The sequence below is a fragment of the Sesamum indicum genome, linkage group LG4 (genome assembly GCF_000512975.1).
Source record: "Sesamum indicum cultivar Zhongzhi No. 13 linkage group LG4, S_indicum_v1.0, whole genome shotgun sequence".
Lineage (NCBI taxonomy): Eukaryota > Viridiplantae > Streptophyta > Magnoliopsida > Lamiales > Pedaliaceae > Sesamum > Sesamum indicum.
Window position 1 is genome coordinate 16,533,817 of NC_026148.1, and position 14,224 is coordinate 16,548,040.

Below are 14,224 nucleotides of genomic sequence, written 5' to 3' on the forward strand. Positions count from 1 at the left end.
GTAAATTTAGCAAAGTGTATTTTATCCATTTATTTATGGGGCTGGGAGCAATTTACTAATTTGAATAGAGAGTAATTAAATTGCATTAAGCCCAAATTAAATACATACTTTTTTACAACTCATATATTTACATGCATTAAATTATATATATATTATTTTTTAATCAAAATCTTAATTGAATCTTTCACCAAAAACTATAAAAAGAGAGGTCTTTACGGATGTCAAAGATGGAAACTTGGAAGACATGCGTGCAAATAACCCGTTCCAATTCACCTATTCAAGCGGGACGTCCTTTCCTCAATCAAAATAAGTACATATCGATCGGGCCCCCACAGATATTTCTCTCTGTATCCTTTGTGCGTGTCTGAATTCATATTTAACCCCTTCCCATATACAACATATATATATATATATATATATACCTATACTGTGTGTATAACGTTGCCCTAACCCGACATTTGTACAGTACAGCCATGGGTTTTTTCTTTCTTTCCTTTGCACAATTACTGGTCTTTTTCACACTTGTGAATCTCTGTCTCTCCTCAGACCAATCTTCTTCAGTAATTTTACCCCTCAAAGCCAAGCTAATACCGTCTCAGGCCATCCCGAAGCCTCCAAACAAGCTCTCCTTCCATCACAACGTCTCCCTCACTGTGTCACTCGCCGTTGGTTCCCCGCCGCAGCAGGTTACCATGGTGCTCGATACAGGTAGTGAGCTCTCTTGGCTTCGATGCAAGAGAACCCCCACTGCTCCATCCTCTTTCAGTCCCCAGCTCTCGACTTCCTACCGCCCGATTCCCTGCTCCTCGCCCACCTGCACCACGAGGACACGGGACTTCACCGTGCCCGTTTCTTGCGACTCCAAGAAACTCTGCCATGCAATTCTGTCCTATGCGGACGCCTCGTCCGTGGAGGGCAATTTAGCCACGGACAGTTTTCGTTTTGGGAATTCGGGTTTGCCCGGGATGGTTTTCGGGTGCATGGATTCCGGCACGAGTTCGAACCCGGATGAGGACTCGAGGACGACGGGGCTAATCGGCATGAACCGTGGCTCGTTATCGTTTGTTTCCCAGATGGGGTTCCGGCAATTCTCCTACTGCATATCGGGTCGTGATTCGTCCGGGGTTCTACTCTTCGGCGAGGCTAATTTCCCATGGCTGAGGCCTTTGAATTACACTCCATTGGTTCAGATATCAACTCCCTTGCCGTATTTCGATAGAGTTGCCTACACAGTTCAGCTTGAAGGGATTAGAGTATCTGGTACGGTTCTCCCTCTGCCCAAGTCCGTGTTCGAACCCGACCACACTGGAGCGGGCCAGACCATGGTTGACTCCGGTACCCAGTTCACATTCTTGCTCGGCCCGGTTTACACTGCACTAAAGAACGAGTTCCTGCGGCAAACAAAGGCGATTCTGAGGCCGTTGGACGACCCGAATTTTGTTTTCCAGGGGGCTATGGACTTGTGTTTTAGAGTTGAGGTGAGCAGGGCAGTTCTGCCGGCATTGCCGAGTGTGAACCTGATGTTTCGAGGAGTGGAAATGAGTGTGTCGGGCGAGAAGTTGCTGTATAGAGTTCCGGGTATGACCCGGGGAAGCGATGCGGTGCATTGTTTCACGTTCGGGAACTCGGATCTATTGGGCGTGGAAGCATATGTGATTGGGCACCATCACCAGCAAAACATGTGGATGGAGTTCGACTTGGCGAAGTCGAGGGTGGGTCTAGCGGAGGTTAGGTGTGATTTAGCAAGTCAAAGATTGGGTTTAGCACCGTAGTGGTAGTTGAGTCTACGCATCACCGAAAACTTTAATTGAAATCGTGTTTGTTCATATTAAAATTAATCATATGACAAATATAATATATTTATTATGTGATTGATATATAATATAAAAAATATAATTAATTTAGTTCGATTAAATTTAAATTAAAAAATTTTAGACATGACAATAAATTTGGATAAATCGGGACCGTCCCTAAACTTGTTCGAAATGGGCGTGGTTTTGGGTCTTGCATGCGGAGGATTTAGGTTTAATTTGTGAATCCATCTTGGGTCTGTCATGAACCTGACTCGAACCCAAAATTGAACATAATTATCGTTAATAATTAGTTTATTTTCTAAAGTTTGGAATTTTGAGTCTTAAACTTTTTAACTATGTATATGGAAAATATCACATAATTTGATTTAAAATATATATATTCTAAAAGTTTTAAAAATAATGATTCTAAACAATTAATTGGATTAGATCAAATTGGGATGGACAAGTCAGGTCAGTCAGAGCCAGATTTGAAGTCCGCCCCAACCCACCCCAAATGCGAATCCTAGTTGAGTTAATGGGAAGTACGAGAAAATGTGCACGTACTTAATCTTTTTTGTTGTTTTTTTTTCCCCCCAAAATCGATTGATGGAAATAGTTATTCAATTGAATTAAAAAAATAAAAATGAATGCATGCGTATAAAAAAAAATATTGATAAAATTAATTAATCAAAATAGATAACCATATATGAAATAAACAAGTATAATTGATGGATGACATTTTAGGTGATCCACATTTTCAATAATGTAGTTTCGTACCTCTCATTTAACAAATAGTATATCTAACAGGTGACAAAAATTGTCATCTTGTCACTGTAACAATTTTCATTGTTTTATTTGTAAATATTTACGGAAGAGTTATCATTAGCAATAATAGTAAGAAAAAAATATGAATAAAAATATTACTATAAGTAATTAGCGACACATATCTGGGCGGTGGTAATTTTGGTCCAACCTTTTAGAGGTAGTGCCACTTTTGGTCCAAAGTCATTTTAAAATAGCGATCGAGGACAATTTTTTTTGAAAAACTATCAATTTTGGTCCAATTTGTCCTAATTTGGCTAGAATTCATCACGTACGTCGCATGTGATCTATTTAAATTGGAGTCTTTTTCTATTTCGGTGAATTTTGCGTATATGCACTAAAATAATTTGATTTTTCTTACGCGGCAATAATAATATGTTAAAAATAAAAATATATCACTATTGTCACCTCACTGTCCCTGCCAAATCACTCATTTTATTTTAATTTCATTATACTCCTACCACCACCTCACTCACTACAGCCTCCACCATCGTTGTCATTGGCTGGTGCCTGAAAATTTTTCCAGCGACTTTTCGATAACGCTAAACATATTTGTTTGACTTGCAATAAGTCGGTAACAAGTACATATAATTTTTCATTCATTTTTTTTGTTAATATAATCAAATTCGATAATTTTAATTAATAGAGGATCTATTTGTCCGACAAAAAAATATTTTACACCAAATTTCAAAAAAGAACGGAATAATTATCCCTAAATATATATATATATATATATATTGTAGTAATAAGGAAGTTGTTTCTAGAGGAGTAGAGTGGGGCTCATTGATTGGAGAAGAAAAGAATGGGTGAATATGAAATTATTGGTAAAGGTGAAACAATGTATCTTTGTCTGGTTGGTGTGATATTTCTTTGGGATTGTCAATGTAGTCTAGTTGGTAGGATAAGGTGAGGCCAGTGAGCAATTTTTGGCCTTCACTGTGGGGGTCCCTTCCCTTTCTGTACCTCTTTGGATTTTCCTCTTCTTTTCTTTGCTGCTGTCCACATGCACCACAAAATAAAATTAAAACATCATTAGAACATAATATAGGAATAATTATATTTATATATATTATTTCTATCTTTTACGTAATTATAGTATAGATATAATCATCTCTTAAACATATGTAGTAAAATTATAATTTTGGTTAGATGCTAAAACCATATACTTAGTGGCGACGATTTTAATTTTATTATAATATAATATTACATGCAATGCAATTGATGCCTCATTTCGTGAGGAGTTATTTGTTTTGATTCATATAAGTTTAGAAGGCTCATAATCAATGAGAGGAGCTTTTGAGGATTATAAAACATTCAAGCTCATCGTTTAAACTCGATGTGGGATGTGTGGTGACGATATTATTATTATTAGTTGAGAAATTGTGTGTAAATTTGTTATTATAAACGATTATTTTCTCATTATACATGTGTCACTGATTATCTATATTGACAACTTTGCCAAAACAACTTTTTAGTCACCAATTATTGCTAGACGATTTTTATGAAAATATTGATTTTTACAATTATGAAAATCATTGTACTGATAAATTTAAAAAAATAAAAATAATCATCTAATATATAAATAATGAGTCACAGTTTTTTTAATATTCAATTATTATTATTATTATTTTGTTGTTGTTGTTCTTATTATTATCGTAGAAGTGATTCAACACGAGAACTTTATAGGGAATCATCCATCCTAGTACTACTCTCGCCCATACACACTTAACTTTGGAGTTTTGATGGAATTCAGTACATTAATTCTGGTATGATCGTGTTCTCCTCCTCCTTCTCGTTGTTCTTCTTCTTTTTTTTTCTTATTATTATTATTTATAATGTATTTTACAAAGAAAAATGAAACTATTTTGAATTAACTTGAAAAAGAAGGGCTACATTTTTATGGTATATTTTATTTTAATATTTGAATGTAAAACTGAGAAGATTGTCCTGCGATTTTACGTATTAATTAAAAAAATATTGGATTAGTTGAATAAAAAATAAAATAAATGGGTTATTATATATTGAAACATGAGAAGAGATGATTTGTCTGTTTCCAAAATTTGTGATAAGGGAGAATATGTTTTTCTTGAAAAGGTTGGTTTTATATTTAAAAAATTGAATTTGAGAGGTAGGTAGACTCCAATTAAAAATGCAAATTTTATATGTTGACTTCTTAGCATAATTCCAATTCACTTTGGCTTTGTCGTTTGACATTCTGGAAATGTGAATGCTGCAAATATCAAACTGCACACGCCTTTACTCTATATAAATTTGTTTATACATACAAAGTTTTTTTAAATTTAAAAACTAACAATACCATCTCTATTTTATTTATTTGTTTTTTAAAAAAAATTGTATTTTTGGTCCTGTACGTAACTTTCGGTCGTTAGTATTTTTGGTTTTGTAACTTACTCCATTTACACATTCATTTTCTTTTTTGATGATTTAGTCCCGAATATCTCGCATTTGGTCCTTTTCTTTTTTGATAGATTGGGTTCTGTGTTGACAATTTTGATCCCCTTCACACTGTAATAGATCTCACTTTTTGTCCTGTAACTATGAATTGTTAGGACCAAAATTGTAAATATAGGACTAAATTTACAAAAAAAAAAAAAAAGACCAAATGTGAGGTATTTATGACTAAATTCATAAAAAAAGGACTAAATGTGCAAATAGAGTAAGTTATAAGACTAAAAGTACTAATAGTTTAAAGTTACGGGACCAAAAATATAATTTTACCAACCAAAAAAAAAAAGTTAAGAAGGTCGCATTAGCCTTTTCTATTTCTAGAGTACTTTTTCTTGTTGTTTATTATCGTTTTCATAAGGGGTTGTGCTATAATTAACCAGAAATAGATAGCAATTCGTCGAAGGATCACTATAAGAAAATGACTCAATAGCTAAAAAAAAAATTGATGTTAAAATTAACGTCGAGCTAATTAGCAAGTAAAATTTTCGTTGTTAATCTTTATTATTTAAGATATATTTTAAATAATATATTGCTAAATTCATTAGCAAGTAAATTTTCGTTGCTAAATTCATATGTAAGTAAATTTCTTGCATTAAATAACATAGGTTAGCATTGAGTATTTTACTTGTTAATTTTTTTCATGCTATTGAATCATTATCTTGCAATAGATGACGTATGTTGCTTAGCTTATGTGCGGAGAGTACTAAAATTAAGGAAAAAAAACAATTTAGCCCCCTGTGATATTAACAATGTGCAAATTTATTCCCTTAAGAAAAAAATTAGTAACTTAACCCTTTGTATTTTTAAAAATACAATAATTTACCCCCCTATATTTTTTAAAATTAAGTATTTTACTTCCCTAAATGGGGGGGGGGGGTAAATTACTTGATTTTAAAAAACACAAGAGGATAAATTGCTATTTTTTTCATAACGATATAATTTACTCATTTGTAATATTAAAAGGGAAAATTGCATTAAACCCCTAAAATTAATGTATTATATGTTTACTTGCGTGCCCAACACGGCCGAAGTATGCTAACCCGCAACAATCCCTAAACAAACGTGTAGCGTGGACCAAAATTCATACACTATGTGTGATTTCATTTTTAACTTGTTTTGATGTGTTCTGTGGAGATAGAGAGAGAAAAACAAAGATAGATAAGTATGTGTTGGAGATAATGTGTATGTTTGGATCTATTTTTGAAGATAATATAAAATAAGTATGGTATATTTGATATTGTTTAGTGGGAGACAAAAAGTACCGTTCATTGTCAAATCATGTCTCTTTTATATATATTTATATATATGTATGAGTATGTATATAATTTTTTTAGTTGTAGGATATATAATTAGTGTAAACTTATTTTGACAAAAAGCAAATGAGATACTGTTTCAAAACATATTCAAAACACCACCAAAAATTCCAAAATAAATCAAGGCAAACATTATCCATATTTTGACCCATCTCAAATGAAGAAACCAAACACTATGATAGATTTTTTTTTTCTTTCTTTGTATGCATATATAGAAAATCTAAATTATTTTATCCAATACATCATAAAATTTTCTTTATTGATATAATTATTTAATATAAATAATTATAATTAATTTTTAAAAATAATAATAATTTATCGTTTTCACTCGAAAACAGAAAGGTGGCTCTCCACCTCGTGAGTTAGGATGGTATATTCATTTTCATAAGTGGAGTGTAAGCAACAACACATTAAAAACCCTTGTTGGGTACTTGAAAAGAGCAATTTATGAGGACCACACATCCTGCTTTCAGGAAATAGGTTACACGACTTTAATGGAATCTCATTTGCAAGCAATACGTTTTTAGACAAACATGTACAACCAAAAATCATTAAAATATAAGAAATGGACTTGTACTAATAGCCAAAATTCTTTTATGAGATGGAAAAACGGAGCAGTCATACCAGAAATTAGAACTTTTTGTTTATCAAATTATCCTTTATATTTTAAAAAATATGGTAAATTACGCCCTATTTAAATCGGGGGTAAAATTTTTTTTTTTAAATATATGGGATAATTTATTTATTTTTTTGACAAGAGGATTTTTGCGTCTTTCGGATAAATTGCATTTAATTTTCATGAGATTTAACAGAAATAAGAATCTGAATGTAAGTATCCCTAGGATATTTGAAACTGCTTTATATTCACTGATCTAGAGCTTAATCTATCGTTTAATATAATTTATCCCTTATAATATTGTAAATGAGCAAATTATCTCATTTTTTATGAAAAAAATAAAAAAATAAAATTTAATCTCATGTGTTTTTTAAAATAAACTAATTAAAGAAGGGTATGCCTATTAGTACTAACCCATAATCTATGATCCTATTAAGGAAGGGTCAGGGAAAATTTTTGTCCGAATCAGGTTTGGTCGAATCAAATCAATCACAAAATAAATATATCACACGTGTTATGTGATTGGTCACTTTTTTTCAAATTGTACACTAATTATATTATAAATGTATTATTATATAATTAATTTAAATTCGATCGAGTCAAATTCAAAGTAGAATGTGTCGGGGGACAGAATAGATTACACAATTATCAAGCCCTTGAAATGGGATAGAATAGAATTCTCACCATCAAACCCACTTAGATGGGTCAGAGCAACTTTTAAGGGTTGGAATTAGTTCCCCTTTTGAAATTATGCAGAGCCATACAGTTCATACCAAGACGAGTTGTTTTCTCAAAGCTTGTCAATTCATGCAATGAAACTCAGGCACTCAATCTGAATTTTTATGTAAAACATAATACTTGCAACAAAATCTTGAAATGCTTTGTACCGAAGAAAACAACATATCATGCTCAACTTGCATTGTTCTATATAAGTGAAGTGCTTTTAAGAAAATATTTACAGTATCACTACAAAAAAAAAAAAAAAGATTAGCAACAAAGAAAATCAAGTCACAATTTTAATGTTGTCATTAATGATATACATCTAGTGACAAATTTTTTTATTTGGTCACAATGATGAATTTTGATTATTGCAAGGGAAAAAGAAAAGTTTCGTCCTCTATTAATGTCTCACATTCATTTTAGTTTTTTAACTTTGACAATATTAATTTTAATCCTATATATTTTTATTTTGCATAAATTCGGTCATTCGGTGCAATTAATGACCCTTTTGCATTGAGAAAGTCTAGTAGCTCATCTTAATGCTCTAAAAGAAAGGCTCAACATACTTCCTAAATAAAATTAAGCCTCTATAAATTCGTACCTTGTTTTGCCCGCATTGTTCTCTGGGTATTTCAAATTCTTGATTTTACGAATTTCCTCTAACTACACTACTGCAATAGATGATTTGCATGTACTTGGCTCTTTCAGCAGCAATCAGCACAAGCCTATTTCATTTCCTACCTTAGGGTGTAAAAGATATTCCAGAATAGAGACTTAACAAAATTTTGGGTGAACAGGTTGAATATAAACCTTTATTTAATTAAAAAAATATATGAAATATTACATAGATATTTTGTTCCTTTATTCGAGGAGACAATTATTTAGTCTCTCATAAAGAGGACTATACTTGTGGGGAAAATCCCCATAAACTAAAAGTTCTTAACGCTAAAATTTCAAAGGACTCAAGATATTATGTGTCGAAGAGTTGAAGAAGATTTTTTATGATGCCCATTCGCTTCCGAGCTTTTTTATTTATAACAAGCCGCGGACTTCAAACTTATTTTGGATGAGATCATTGTCTTCGTCACCTATTTTGGCCTTCTTCTTTCCAACTGTTGGTCATTATGATTTGTCGACCATGTGCATGCTAGCTGGTATCCTCTGCTCACTATTGGCTTTTCTATCATCTTTTGCAGACATTCTTCTTTTTGATTTTTAACATTTTGAGGTTTTTACATCGTCTTAAAAAAATTCTACTTTTACCTTTTTCAGGTTTTGGTTTGGGTTTCTTTTGTATTATCCAAATTTTCATTCCGAAAAAGGATCTTTTTTGTTTTTCATAGCAAGGACAAATTTTGTGTTGTATTACCTTATTTCTTGTAGCTTCTTTTGCAGGCAGCTTATTCTCTCATACGAGTATTTTTTTTTCTTTTTGAACAAACTTTCTGCAAACTCGGTGCTCTTAAATGAATACTTAACTTTGTTCATCTGTATGAGACAGATCCGGAATCCCCAAGTTCTTCTGGTGGATATTTCAACTTCACTTAGAGATGATATATAGGAGGGGAGCTTCTCCTGTGGTAATCTTGAGTTTATTCAATGTTACCATGCTGGGTCTCTACAACTTGATAAAATGGAATACTAGATGAGACCATTTCCCTGTGATTTTTAATGCTGTTGAAATAAACTTAAACTCCAAAATATCTCCTCGTTTTAAGTGGGATTGATTTGCGATGCATCATATACATCTCCATCATTGCGGAAGTTTTGAGATTTTTTGAAATCCTCGTGACATAGTATGACCTGACGCGAGTGATCCAAAATCATACCATTCTTGAACCTCTTTTGGTTTTGACCCTTCGAGCATCTAAGCATATTATATTTTCTGAATGCATCCACTACGGTATTGCTTAGGTTGAATCCTATGTGGGAAATCAGTTTTTCCCACATCCTTTGATATACTTGCCAAGCAGAAACAGAAGATATTGAATCATTAATATTAACTTTAGAGGTGTTTGTCATTGGCATAAGGTTAATATCTCCATTTTTAACTCTAGAGGTGTTGGATTGACTTGAACTACAAGGAAATTGCACTTCCTGAAATTTAATTGCTACCTCTTCACCAGAGTCTAGAGATCGTCTTGTGTAAGCAATACTTAAATCTGTCGTTGCAGGTTTAAAGCCCTGTCTTGAGTTGCAGGTTTGGAGCCCTGCTCTCTCAATTCTCAAGCCATCATCGTAGGCAATGCTTTTCAAATTGGTTCCAATAAGTCGTGCCATACAAGCTCGAGGCTAGTTTGGTACTCTTGATGGCGATCTGGACAATGTCAAATATCAGCTTGTTGGACTTGGCCAGCTATTTGGGCTTTCACCGTGAGCTGTCTAAACTTTTTATCCAGCTCCTCAAGATTTTTCCTGAAATGCCTAAGCCTTACATTAATGGAGTTTGTTTCAGACGCTTCCATCTTTTATCAAGAAATCTACAAGAACATGGAATCCATAGACGAAAATGTTAATCTAATCATACAAAGTATATGAAGAACAGTTGAATTCAATAGCAAGGAGTATGGTCATTATAAGCTTCATCTAGAACAGTCATAATATGTGTTGAGAACGGTGGAGTTAAAGATAGAATCCATCTCTTGTCAGTATTGGACAAATAGTATCTCTTATACGCTCTAAAACTCGATTAAGATTTTAGAATCTGTGGCCACAATAATTGGTCGAATAAGAATAGGTTTTCTATGTTGACCAGTAGAGTAAATGAGGTCTTGAGTATTAAGCATAGCTGTCTAGTTTAGGATGAGAACCGACGCCCAATTCTATATCTTAGACTAAGGCAGGGAGATGTTTGATGGAAGGAATGCACCCAATGGAACTCAGGAGCCTAAATATTCATGCTATTATTCACCTAATTTCTAGTGCAATAGATTGTTGCTACGTGACCACCCATGGTAATGGGCATTTTCGATTATGGAATAGATCAAAATAATTAATTAATTGTGTTGTCCACATGCCCAATTTTAACTGAGGGTGAACCTAATGAGTTACGCAAATTATTAAAAAGTAATGAAATTAATTTGGAATTAATTTTAGAAGAAGTGAATTAATTTAATTGGATTAAATTAATTTTGGAGAGCATAAGTGATTGGATTATTTATGTGGATTAATCCATTGGATGGATATACCTATATTTAATTAATTGAATTAACTGAATTTTGGTTTCGGCTTTTTAAGTTAATTGAATTGATTTAATTGGCCTTAGACCTGCTCCACTGGCTGCGGGGGCTGGCCTTGCTCCCAAGGGAGAGCTAATGGCCCTCAAGCCAAAGGTCCGTCTCCTCCACCTAGCGCCTTTGCAATTGCATGAGTAACCACAAATACTTGTATCACAACCATGAGTTGTTACTGGAGCAATCATCTGCAGCATACCCTTAGACAACCTTCCTTAAGAGGTGTCAGACGAGGTAATATCACATAGCAGATCTGTTAGGAGTTCGGTAGACTTGGAAGGTCCTATTGTTGTGGCTCTCTTAGACATGACCGGACACATCCACAACCTTTTGCTTTTTCAGATTGCTATTTGGGGTCTCTATTGATTCTCACATCTTAGTTCTGTGTTTTCCACACACGACGCCACTTGATGTGAGCAAAAAGTGCTCGTTTGTTAGTCCCTTGGATAAAAAATCTTTATGTCAAATCTTTACCGAGCTTAAGAAAGGAGACCTGGAAAAAAATATTAGCACTTTGACGATCAAATTAATAAACAATTGTAGAAGAATAAATTCAGAGAAGTAAAATAGCATCTGGTGCTCAAAAGATGAGAGAATAATTTTGCTGATAAAAATGCTCGAGTTATGAGTTTTTGTACGTGTTTTATGCCAAGAGAACATTACCCTTAACCAAAGGGGGAAACTGGTTTTCATAATCTCAATCTACTAGCGGATGAGAAGTGTCATCCCTGGGGATTCAGGTCAACAGTTGTTATAGATAAGTCTCCTCAAAATTTGGAAGTTGTTGAAAAGATCTCTAGAGAGTCCTGTCTGCATGGGGAGTTTTGATGGGATAAGCCTTTCGAGGGTTTCGCCTCGAGTTCTCAGGAAGTAGTTGAGGTGTGATAATATCTGTCGTTATCTTGTTGCCCCGTCAATCCGCGTGGATATGTGTTCCCTTTCTGAATGAATGATCCTCTGCCGCTTAGGAGATTGGCCAGCCTAGCTGCCAAGTAAACACTGAACTTCTTTGGCTAATGAGCGTCGTCGTAGCCCATACCTCCACAAGTTCGTCCATGAGTATCTGAGATCGTGGAAACTACTCTTTCTTGGGCCTCTTGCACCTCAGAACTCCCATATCAAGCTCTTGCGTATATTGGGCCTCCACATAGGTCAGGCTTCTATTTGAATTGTATGCATTTTCTTATATATCAAATAAGATTATTCAATAACTCCATACTTCCCAAGTTTGGAATAGTTTCCCATGTACTCCATACTAAAAGTGGAATTAAAAAAGTGTGATTATATAATGCCCTCTAATAGTTCTTTTTTTTTAATTAATTTATTTATTTATAGTGCCCATTTAGTGGCCTAAGTGTTCAAGCTTCCTTAAGAATCCAAAGAAGATTTCCACCCCATTTGCTATAATGCTTCTCATTATATATTTTTACAAGAGGGCAAGAGCAAATTTGTTTGGATAGTTGAGGCCTTGAGGGTGTGAGTATAATTTACAGTCCCAATTCCCAACTCTTTGATGTTATGTTGTATAACCATAAACAATCCCAAAATTTAGCAATTATGGTGTAGGACCAACCTTCTCATTCTAGGCCCAAGTACTAAAAAATGGAAACTGAAAATTGAAACACAAACAAACAACACTTGAAAACATTGAACTAGTGTAGATTATTAATCCAAACCAAGCTAGTCCACCAAAATAAACATACTCTAATTTTATGAATCATAATTTTTCTTTGGTCATGGCTTGGATATTACAGCAGGCATTCTCGGTATCCAGACAGAGATTTCTCATAACAAGGTTTGACACATACTACACAATTATCTCGTGACAAATGTGAGACTTATTATCAACTCCTATTTTGTGTTTTCGCTTTGCTAAATAAGATTGGTACCCGCAACTTTCAACAGGTTAAACATTTAAGGATGTGCATTTGTGTTTGGCTGCGGTGGTGCTCTTGACTCTGGCACACGTTATAGCTAACTTATTGGGAGGGTGTGTTTTCATCAGATCTAAACAAGAATTTGGATTAAGCTTCTCCTGATAGACAACTTGTTGCTGCTTCCCTCATCTTGTCATGGTAATCTTGCATGTTCGCATAAAACTTTGTTGCATTTTCATGTGACAACCTCTAAACAGAATGGTAACCTTATTCCGTTAGAACCCAAAAATCAGACATACTGCAAAGTTGAATGATCAGAATTGCTATGTATGTTGTACATTTCAAGGAAAACTGACCAACATAAACTTCATTGATGAATCAGGATTATGTTGAGTATTGCATTCGCACTGCTGATCTCAGGAACTTTAGCAAACTCAAAATCAAGAAAAAATTATGGAATACATAACTGTCGCATGTTGTCTATTGGAGGAAGAATTTTATGTTTGCCTATTATGTTCCTGCAACTGCCGTAGCTCAAGAGGAACTTAAGTTGCGTCAACCAACACAAGGTTTGCCTGCCTGACTAATCAATTATCATCACCTTTCCCCCAAAAGCTCTCAAATTTCAGTTCACTTCGTAGCGGTTGGTAGCTTCATAGTTTTCAGGTTCTCATGTATAAGGATTTCTGTTTTCTTGTATGCGTGGGAAGTTTCTCTCTCCTTCCCATTCGAACAAGAAATTTTTCTTTTCTTGGAATACTACGTTAGAAATTGGAATTGTCTGATGCTGTTTTAAGCAATTCAATCCTTGCAAGCATGTATTTGAGCTACACTACAAAAAGGTTATACCTGTAAATAAGAAATTGAGAGGGGGACCTGCTTGAAGGCATGTCTTATTCTGTGAAGCGGTCTGCCCAAGGGCAAGATTTATTTCTGAGAATGTGCCTGCATGGGGACAGAACTAATTAATAATTAAGTGCCTACGGGGTTGGCAAAACTTATTTTGTGGAGTCATCTGCCTCTTATTCTGTGAAGCCGCCTGCTTGGAGATAGTTTTATTTATGAGAAAGTGTCTACCAGGGAGTAGAACTTATTACTGAGGAGGTGCCTGCTGCGTTGGCAGAACTTATTCTATGGAGTCGGCTACCTGGGTGCAAATCTTTTTCTAGAGAAGGCGCCTGCTTGGGGGGAGGACTTATTACTGGGGATGTGTTTTCCTACTTAAGCATAGAGTCACTTAAGATTATGCACGAACCACAATCGGGACAAGGGGCATCCTTCTCCATCTTTTAGTTCATAAGGTCTAGTTTTCCAACTGGCTCTAATGTATCAACCTCAGAGTACTAAGTCTCCTACATGGAAATTTTCTAATATGACTCTC

The 14,224-nt window shown here is 34.4% G+C and overlaps 1 protein-coding gene across 1 annotated transcript; it reads left to right on the top strand.

Moving 5' to 3' along the window:
• On the top strand, positions 295 to 1,866 carry LOC105161267 (aspartic proteinase PCS1). The gene has a single exon (XM_011078904.2). The coding sequence runs from the start codon at positions 474 to 476 to the stop codon at positions 1,770 to 1,772; it is 1,299 nt and encodes a 432-aa protein (XP_011077206.1). The 5' UTR covers positions 295 to 473; the 3' UTR covers positions 1,773 to 1,866.

What these genes read in the sequence shown, in the direction of transcription:
- LOC105161267 (XM_011078904.2), top strand. Translation starts at nt 474, where the DNA reads ATGGGTTTTTTCTTTCTTTCCTTTGCACAATTACTGGTCTTTTTCACA.